This window comes from Pleurotus ostreatus, assembly GCF_014466165.1.
Source record: "Pleurotus ostreatus strain PC9 chromosome Unknown scaffold_5, whole genome shotgun sequence".
NCBI classification, from domain to species: domain Eukaryota; kingdom Fungi; phylum Basidiomycota; class Agaricomycetes; order Agaricales; family Pleurotaceae; genus Pleurotus; species Pleurotus ostreatus.
The window spans coordinates 2579914-2589553 of record NW_023503160.1 but is presented as its reverse complement, the minus strand read 5'-3'; the positions used below and the strand labels follow the sequence as shown (position 1 = coordinate 2589553).

The 9640-nt window shown below is 55.4% G+C and overlaps 4 protein-coding genes and 1 non-coding gene across 5 annotated transcripts; 3 read left to right on the top strand and 2 right to left on the bottom strand.

Moving 5' to 3' along the window:
- Nucleotides 1-537: 537 nt before the first annotated feature.
- Nucleotides 538-3143, top strand: PC9H_007960 (uncharacterized protein; the record flags this gene model as incomplete). Its single annotated transcript, XM_036777482.1, has 9 exons — nt 538-818; nt 866-990; nt 1046-1251; nt 1297-1347; nt 1395-1596; nt 1651-2476; nt 2528-2702; nt 2762-3018; nt 3077-3143. 9 exons carry the CDS (start codon nt 538-540, stop codon nt 3141-3143), a joined length of 2190 nt encoding a protein of 729 aa, XP_036631102.1.
- Nucleotides 3144-3702: 559 nt separating this feature from the next.
- Nucleotides 3703-3774, top strand: PC9H_007959. The gene has a single exon. It is a non-coding gene; the product is annotated as a tRNA-Met (tRNA).
- Nucleotides 3775-4702: 928 nt separating this feature from the next.
- PC9H_007958 (uncharacterized protein) lies at nt 4703-4982 on the top strand (the record flags this gene model as incomplete). The annotated part of the gene is made up of 2 exons (XM_036777481.1): nt 4703-4751; nt 4840-4982. 2 exons carry the CDS (start codon nt 4703-4705, stop codon nt 4980-4982), a joined length of 192 nt encoding a protein of 63 aa, XP_036631101.1.
- Nucleotides 4983-5364: 382 nt separating this feature from the next.
- Nucleotides 5365-7214, bottom strand: PC9H_007957 (uncharacterized protein; the record flags this gene model as incomplete). Its single annotated transcript, XM_036777480.1, has 2 exons — nt 5365-6051; nt 6426-7214. The coding sequence occupies 2 exons, from the start codon at nt 7212-7214 to the stop codon at nt 5365-5367; spliced, it is 1476 nt and encodes a 491-aa protein (XP_036631100.1).
- A 413-nt stretch (nt 7215-7627) lies between these two features.
- Nucleotides 7628-8711, bottom strand: PC9H_007956 (uncharacterized protein; the record flags this gene model as incomplete). Its single annotated transcript, XM_036777479.1, has 2 exons — nt 7628-7696; nt 7743-8711. 2 exons carry the CDS (start codon nt 8709-8711, stop codon nt 7628-7630), a joined length of 1038 nt encoding a protein of 345 aa, XP_036631099.1.
- Between the last annotated feature and the right edge of the window lie 929 nt (nt 8712-9640).

Sequence of the window (9640 nt, the reverse complement as noted above, 5' to 3'; positions counted from 1 at the left end):
ATGCTCCTCTGCAACCCCGGCATGTCTGAGCGCAACGGGCAACTCAAGCACCCCTCCTCTCGCTTCCGGCGTCCCGCGACATCTGCCTCAGAACTCGGCCTCTGAAGTTCCGGCTTCCTGGACTGTGGATACTCGCTGTCGGGGTCGATACATAGTTGACTTATAGGCGCATACAATCAGTGATAAGTCTGATTGAGTATGCTGTTCCCTCGCCCTTCCCCTCATTCTTACGAGCCGCCTCCTGCTGGCCTCGGGCTCAGGAAATCCTTCTACTCGCGTCCACATCCCCCACGGATGCCCCATCGTTCTGTTCTCAGCCTTTCCCTTTGCTCTCTGAATCTCTGTGCCAGAGTGCTGGCCTTTTTGCTGCGGCATACAGAACCGCCCGCTGGTTTTGGTCCATCGCTGGGCCAGGCGCGAATATCAAGGGACAGATATAAGTTACCGTGAAGTAGTGCTTATTATAGATACGCCATCCTTCTTCCACGCAACCTCCCATATGTGCATCATGGTCTCGCATCACCCACAATTCTCACCATGTTGGGCGCACTGGGCGCAGGAAAAGTATACGCTGCAATCACCTGTAAGGGCTCTGCGCTCAGCAACGAATGTCGACTGTCTCACTTCTTTGCAGTCATCGAGGCCCACAATCTGCTCGAAGACCAGGTCAAGGGGACATCGTTTGGATGGAATCGTTCGAGCAAGCCCCGCCACTTTTACGCCATCTTGGCCATCAATGACCGTTCGGACGCAGAATTTGAGCTCGTCGTCCAGGACAGGAAGTCAGACAAGAAGGTAGTAAATATCCCTATGATCTTGTGAGTCGCGTAGTTTTGTAGTCAAGGCTAGACATTAATTTCTCCAGCTTTGCCGACCCATGTACCAAGGTCGAAATCAAGCTTTACGAGGGCAACAACAACGAGCATGATAAGAAACATTCACAAGTTCTTGCTGAAACTCAAGTGCCACTGGGGTCCTTGAATGGTAGAGGTGCGTACTTGATACTTAGTGCTCGCGAAAGCGTCCAGAAATCGAGTCCCGTTAGTTGTGCTCAGACGATGCCAGCCGGGATCGTCGACAGACGTTATCCTTGTCTTCGCTTTCAACGCCGCCAGCACCTTTCAGGAGCTTCCTGGGACATCGGATTCCGCAATCAAGGCCCTTAAGAGTCGCTTGGAGCTTCCTCCTAAACTAATCAAAGCCTTTGATCATCTGTGCTTCTTTATTAAGATTGGGGCTGCGATAGCTGAGGTACGTGGGGCACTTTCCCCCGGATTTTCGCTGACCTAGCTATAGCTCAACAGCTACGCCAAGGTTGCCTTAGGGGTGATCGCACAAGTCTCTTCGGTTAGTTGGCACTGACTGCAAGACCAACATCACTGACACAATTTTAGGTCATCAACAAGTACCTTGAGGGCAAAGACCGTGTAATCTCTTTGTTGGAGGACATTGGCGACGTCTGTAGTGAGGTCAAGGATCTTGATGACGAAAAACACGGTGAACTACGCTCGAGGCAGCAGGCGGCGTGCCAGGCCTTATTTCCGGTGATTTATAAATGTCTCCACTACGTATGCACACTCGGAAAGCTAGATGTTGGTAAGTCACGTTATCATATTTTCAACTTGCAATGAGGCAACGCCCATCTACTAGTCGAGATGTCCATCACAAGGACAGTAAAGGAACGGCTCGACGAAAACCGCAAGCTGCTCAAGAAGGCTTCGGAGAAAGTGAAGTCTGCCCGAGGACTAGACACGCAGGACGCGGTGTTCCGCACTCTACACACCGTCGGCAGCGTCGACGAGAAACTGGATCATATTATTGGCAGACTCGCCCTACTCCCTGCTTCCATAGGGGTTCACAGCAACTGCGATTCAAGCTGGGTTTCTCACAACACTTTGCACACTGCAGCACCCCCGGGAGTCCTCATTAAGGCGAACCCTAATTTGGAATTGTTTGACTACAGTCCTTCCAAAGAACTCGAACCATACCAGACTATCATAGTCTGCCTCTCTCATATATTACAGCACCTTCGCTCGTTCTCAACGCATTTGCCCCGCGGCGACTCCATTGCAGACATCTGCACCAAAGCTGATGAATTAGTGGGGCTAATAAAATGCGTAGCAAGGGCAATCCGCCGTATTGGATTCGCGTTCCCGATGTTCAACTCCCATACCGTCTTCCTTCGCATTGAGGCATACGCACTTGCGTGTACCACCTTATTAAAGGGCTTCCGGGAGGCCCTTGGTAAACTCAAGCCCCACGAACATCCTTCACGAACATCCCGGAAGTCAGAAAAGATCAGCCTCGCTTGGGGCCTGGTCACCCAACCGTTCAAATCTTCCAAACATGCACACAAAGCATACAACATGCCGGGCAACAGGACCACCTGCCAGTGGCCTGCGTTGTCCGAACGCCTCCGCAATCACCTTTGTCACTGTCGAACTGTAATGATACAGTTTTTATGCATGCTTATCTCGTAAGCAACTCGTCACTATGCCTTTATTCAGAGCTAATTTGTAGTATCTAGATCAGATTTTATCGCAGTGTTTGGCATCCACGACCGAGAATTGGAAAATCTTACTTCGACTCTCACCCCTTCCTCTTGGTATGACATCAAATACGACAATGTCGACTCGATCTGGGTTCGGGAGCCAGGAAGCCTCCTGTACAGCATTCCTCTGAGTTTCTGCGAAACATGGAATGTACGGTCACCCCGTGCTCCTCCGCTAGAACAATTGACCAACCCTTTAAACTTTTGCAGGATTTCGCAATGGTCATATACCAGCACTGCAGAAATGGCCCGGGGATCGAGTATATCCGGCGAGGAGTTTGGGAAATCGTGCACAGAGACGACGGGAAGGCTGCTACCGACGACGCGAGCTTCGCTAACGCCCTCAGACCCGGGGCGCACTTCAATATCGGGCACATTGTGCAACGGCTGGCAGCGACGCTCCGGACCTGCCCGCATTGCGGCCAATGCAACCCTGGTGGTGCGCCCGAAGACGGCTGGATTCGTTGGTAGGTATCAAGGTCCCGTTCTTGTGGGTTTGTGCTGATGCGGACTAGCACGGGCCAGCCAGGCCAACGGTGCGATAGGGAGTTTCGTCTTTATTGTCTTTGATCGTTTGAAGCTTGAAGCTTGAGTGGCCGGTGGGTCGGACCAAGGTCGGGCATTCCTAACTTGCCCCGGAATAATCAGTTGCGGCTATTACTATGCCATATGAAGTGCGTGTATCAAGACATGACTTGAGGAGTGCTCCGGGTCGGTGTTCACGGCAGACATCTGCATCTGATACAATACGTACAATATTTTAGTGCGTAGTGCGTAGTGCGATTCACAAGCAAGCACTCAAGTACTCGATATCCGATGTTGGTATTCAAGATCAGCGGCGCCACAACTCACAAACTCACAAACTCACGAAATCGGTACTTGGATGTAAACGCCTCCCTGAGTGTCATTCGTTATTCATATACTCATTCGTATTCCACATCTCCACATCTCCACATAAGGGAACTCCCGCCTCCTCACCGGCACCCCTCGCCCCTCGCCCCTCCCTTGCCCCCCTTTCCCCTTGCCCTTTAACAACACCTCACCTCACTATGTCACGATGCCTCTCCTCAGGCAGGCCTCAGGCAGGCTCCGACGCACCCCCACCAACGCATCCCAGGACCCACCCACTGCGCCACCTGTATACCCTGTACAGCAGCATGGCGCAGGGGAAGCGCGCAGGGCCCATAACCCTGAGGTCACTGGATCGAAACCAGTTGCTGCTAAGTAATAGTATGATCTGTCGCCCATGGCCCATGTTTCGCCCGAAACCATGACCTAACCCTTTTCATGACCTAACCCTTTTCCCAACGTTTTTCGTTTTTGTCTGCGTTCTGTAAGTCCGCTTCGCGTGGATCTCGCCTCTTTCGTGTCGTTTGTTTTCGTATCGTTTGTCGCTTGGTGCTTCTCAGTTGTTGCATCTTACTTCTCACCCCTTGCTCCTCGCTTCTCGCTGCGAAAAGCAAAAAGCGATACGCTTTGTACGTTGTGTGTTGCAGGCTCTTCCTTACGAACAAACATCGACATGTCGGCACATTTTGTTGAACTCATCGAATTGTAGCGAGAACAATTATCAACGAGACGTAGACTGAGCCTGAAACCTGAGATATGAGGTCTAACTTGTGAGTCGGAGTCGTGGTCGCACCTACAACCTGTTACCTACTACATGTTACCTATCACCTGTTACCTACTACCTGTTACCTGTACTTGCCACTTGCACATCACTACCACTACCACCATCACCCCACTATCATGTAAACATCAAGTATCAAGTATCATGCATAAGATACAATGAGACGGATCGGTGCTGCTCTGCGCGTCCTGGGACCAGTCGGCTGCTTTACTGACCATCAATCATCGACCATCGACCATTGAATACTTACTGGGTATTGTGCAATATATTGAATATTGAGTATTGCTAATCGAATAGTTCGTTCGTTCGTTCGTTCGTCGATGAGCCGGGCGTCGTGAGCCGGGCCGGGCTGGGCTGGGCTCGGTGCGAGCTGCAGCATGCGTGCGAGGTGAGATGCAGTGAGGGGCGTGAGGTGAAGGTGGAGATGCGGTGAAGGATGAAGGGTGCCCTTACAGGCGAACGCGAAAGCCGCGTCGCATGCCTCGTCTACATCCGTTCGAACTTCGAAGTTTCCCGGGCAGATGGCGTCCCCGAAGCCTCCGAATCGTGTTTCTGCGATTCTGCGATTTTGTGGGTGTACAAGTGGGAGTAGGCGAAGGCGTAGGTGAAGGTGAAGGTGCAGGTGAAGGTGAAGGTGAGGGTGAAGGTGCAGGTGCAGGTGAAGATGAGGATGAGGGTGAAGATGAAGATGAAGATGAAGGTGAAGATGGAGGCGAGCCGGCGTTATGGCGAACAGAGGAACAGAGGAACGGGAACGGAGGAACGGGCACAGAGGAACAGAGGAACAGAGGAACGGGCTGACGTCGAGGCCTGAGGGGATTCGGGGGGTATTTGTATTCGGGGAGGTATTCGAGGAGGTGTTTTGCTTTGGATTTTGAGTTTTGGAGTTTTGCGTATTGAAATGCGGGGTTTGCGGCCCCTACTTCCTTAATCCTGTAAACCCTGTAAACCCCGCAAAACCTGTAAATCCCTTAGATCCGGTGTGGCGGGAGGTGCAGACGTTGGCGGTGAGGATGAGGGTGGAAGGTTGAAGGTTGACGTTGGCGAGGTCGTCGTGCCCCACTCACCCGCCCTCCCTATCTCCCCTCTCCCCACCCACCCCTCCCCCACCATCTCCCCATCCACTCACCCCCTTATCCTCCTAAATCACCCTCCCACTCCCCCCTCCCCTCCCCCACACCCATCATCCACCCAAACCCCCACGCAGATCATCCACGAACCCCGCCCCAAGCAGGGGATCAAACAGCACGGGCGCCGTGTACGCGAACCAGTGCCAGACCCAGATGTAGCCGAGCGCATAGCCGAGGCATTTGAGGAGTTTTATTAGTGGTGGTGGTGGTGGTGAGGGGAGGGGGGGAGTTAGAGGATCTATATGGCGAGGGGGAGGAGGAGGAGGTGGGGGAGGGGGAGGAGCAGGAGCATTTTCGGAGGGCGCAGGAGCAGAAGCAAGTGTAGTCGTCGGTCTTGCGAGTACCGCGCGCGCGACTCCGAGGACGATGCTCTCGACGTGCACGGCGAGCGCCTGGATCATGAAAAATTTTATACTTCCCCCAACTCTCACCCCCCATACTCTCCATATTCCTCCTCCCCCTCCTCCTCCTCCTCCTCCTCCCATTCCCATTATTTGACCTGAAGACAGGGAAGATAGTGAAAGGGAAGAGGAAGATAGGGAAGACAGCGAAGTAGGGGAGGCGAGCATCATGTACTCCCCCGCGGCGTGCATGAGCCCCGACACGAGGAACGCGGTGTACAGGTCGAGTAAGCGGGAGAGGGGTTCATTCTTGTCTGTATTATTCGTTGAAGGAGGGGGGCAGACGGGGCAGACGGGGCAGACGAGAGATTTGAGGAAGCGGCTGTGGGATTTGAATTTCTGTACGCGGCGCGTTAGGGGTGTAGAGAGCGGATGGAGGGGTAGAGGGGTAGAGAGGGATAGAGGGATAGAGGGATGAGAGATAGAGGGATAGAGGGAGAGATGAATGAATGAACGAAAGGATGGAACGATGGATGGATGGATTAGAAGCGAAATGCGGAGAAGAAAGGTAGGTGAAATGGGTGAACATTTGAACGCGAGACGGGATGCATTGATGCGTGAATATGAATGCAGACGAATGGACGCGGATAGGGTCATTGGGTATGAAGGCCTGAGGATGTATGCGTATACATATAGGCGTAAGTAGCGACGCATAGCATCAAAAATCGAGGCGACACGAAAGGAAAGAGGAGGAGGAAGGAAGGGGCACGCACCCTGCGATGCGTCTGCTGCCACGTCCGCCCCCAGAACCTGCGCACCGTATACGCGTCGCTCCACTTGCCGAAGAGGGGCTGGAAGTCTGCGGGCGTCCACAACAGCAAGGGGCTGACCGAGGCGTGGTTGTGCACGTATATAAGAGGATTGCCGATGCAGAGGAGGAGGAGGAGCCAGATCCTGTGGGGGGCGTCGATGGAGGCGTACATGGCGAGGCCGAGGAGGGGTGCGTAGAGCAGGCGGAGGGGGTAGGGGGCGGAGGCGAGGGTGGGGCCGGAGGCGGAGAGGTGGGGGAGGGAGGGCGAGAGGGTGATGAAAGCGAGGAGGGTGAGGAGCTCGAGGAGTAGGTGGAGCAATTGGCGGAGGATGAAGGAGGTGGTTGACGTTGAAGGGGAGGGAGAGGCATGTAATGGGGGAGGACGAGGAGTAGACGTAGATGTAGACGACCAGCCAATCAACCTGGGACTAGTGACCAAGCTCACCGCCCACCTCACGCGCTCCCATTGCCCCATCGTCTCCCACGCGCCCGTCTGGCCGTTTCTCTTCAAGTCGGTGTGTACATGCGAGAGCAGCAGGAAATCGGAGGCGGCGAAGACGTGGGCGGCGAGGGCGGCACCCTGGGAGAAGTTGAGGGACGCGAGGGGGAGGGCGGTGGACGTGAGGATGTGGGTGGTGAGGGCGAGGATGAGGAGGAATAGCGAGAGGCGCAGGGGGAAGGAGGGCGAGGGGAGGGAGAGGGCGAAGATGGTGATGAGGTAGGGCAGGAGGGAGAGCACCCGTCCGGTCATCTTGCTAGTCGCTGGAGCTCAGTGTCGCTGTCGAGGGCGCATAGGCATAGAAGGAGAGAGAGATAGCGCTTAGGGGTGTCACGTACGTCACTATCTGGTTATCTCCTCGTTGAGCTTGGTTGCATGCTCGCACCAGAACACCAGAACTAATACAAAGCGCTTTCTTCCTCTCGCTAGTCCCAAGGCCTGGGCTGGCAAGTAACGAGTATCGACGCGCTGATTTGTCAAGTGGGCAACATCACGCTCACCACTCTCTTCTCGCCCCTTGCCACGCTTCTTGCATGGGTTGAGCCTCTTTGCTTTCTTGTCGCGGTGAACCCGCCCTCTCCCCTCACGTCGGAGGACCCAGAGGAGCAATTCTCTTATCGATTCGACACACTCAAGAGAATCAAATTCTGATGCATTATGTAGTACTACGCGAGTAAAGATGAAGACTTCCGCAATGCCTTGACCGTGTCACTGTGGAGCTCCTCAAAGACGTCCTGCCCAAAGTCAGCCCAATCCCCGTCTCTGGCACGCATCTCTCACCTTCAAAGCCCGTATCTCATCCGTCATCCCGACGCCGACACCCGCCCATATCACCAGCCTGTCCTTCTCCCCCCTCGCCCTGCTCTCCTCAAACCGCTCAAGGCGCGCACTCAGCGGCAGCCCCGCCGCCCAGTCCTCCACGATCCCATTCGCGATCGCCCGCCCATCATGCTTCGCCGGCCACCCCATCGTCCCGTTCACCTCGTCGAACATCAGCCCCCGCGTCGTCGCGCCCCACCCCGCCCCAACCAGCACCGCCTTCATCTCCCTTGTATAGCACGATTCGTGCGTGTAGAGGAACCGCGTGCCAAGCGCGACGCCCGACGCGCCCAGCACGAGCAGCGCCGCGATCTGCGCGCCGGTGGACACGCCGCCTGCCGCGACGATGGGCGGACACGCGCCTGGGGGGAACGCCGCTCGGATAGCCGGCACGAGCGAGAGCACGGGCAGCGCCTCCGCCCCGCCGTGCCCGCCCGCCTCGATGCCCTGCGCCACCACCACATCCACGCCCCACGCCCCCGCGGCCCGCAGCGCGCCCTCCACGTCGTTCACGATCGCGAACACGCGCGTCCTGTGCCCGTCCGTGCGCTGCGCGTCGAATGCACGGATCTGCGCGACGTATGTGCCGAGCGCGGCGCCGAAGGCGAGCCAGATGGCCGCGGGCTTCTCGGCAAGGACGCCGGGGAGGCGCGGGTCCGCGGACGCTTCGGTCTGGTCGAGGATCCACCCGATGAAGCCGACGCCCACGGGGATGGGCGCGCCGGCTGCGATGGAGAGGGATTTGCGCGCGGTGGTGAGGTGTGCTTTGAGTTGTGCCGACGAGTCGAAGCCTTTGGTTGTGCGTGCACGTGCGAGGTTAGATGCGGGGTCTGTGTGAGAGACTGAGGGCGACTTGCCTGCGGGTATCATCCCGAAGCCTCCAGCTTGGTGCACGATGGTGGACATCTCCGCCGTCGCGCCAAAGGCCATGGGCGCGAGGATGATGGGGCTCGGGACACCTATACATCACACACCACCACACACCACCACACCACACCACCACATACCACACACACATCATACCACACACACATCATATCACATAGAGCTCGTAAGTTCACAAGTTCCCCATGTTCACTGATGCGCAGACGAGGGGAACACGGACTTGCCTAGTAGCTCAGTTATCGGGGTCGTGATTCGTTCCATGGTGGACTCGGACTCGGACTCGGACTCGGGTGATGGGATGATGGGATGTGGGGTTGGGGTAGAGTGGGGGTTCTATGCAGTTTGATCCGTTGCTCTGTTTATGCGGTACACTCGCGAGTCGCCTGGCTCCGTTTATCGTTTACAGTTCATCGTTGATGTTTATTATATATCTTATAGTCCGCACTGAACAGGCAGGCAGCCCGGCCATCGACGGTGTATCAGCTCCGTGCTTATGCACCTTGCACTAGCACCTTGCACCCTTGCACCTGGCAGTCCGACCACGTGGTAGGGCGGTGGGTGTTCAACGTTCAATATTCAACATTCAATATACAATGTGGAATATGGGATATGGAACATTCACGGGGCGTGCAAAACGCGTGTAGAGCGTGATAATAGGGATAGGGATAACGTTCTGGTGAAACTTTGATGCGAGACGCACGATGCAAGATATAAGATGCGAGATATAAGGCCTAAGGACTAAGGGCGTGCAGGACCCGTGAGTACTTAGATACTTGGGTGTTGCGTTTGTGTTTGTGTTTGCGTTTGCGTTTGCGTGGACGATTGAAAGGTTGGGCTGCCGGAATGCCCATTGTAAGGGCAACCTCAAGATGGCCGACAGCGCAGGCCTAGCAGAGGGAGAATCCAAAGTAATGAATAAGACTAACTACAATACATGAGAGAGCTGCTCACCTAGCAGAGGGAGAATCCAAAGA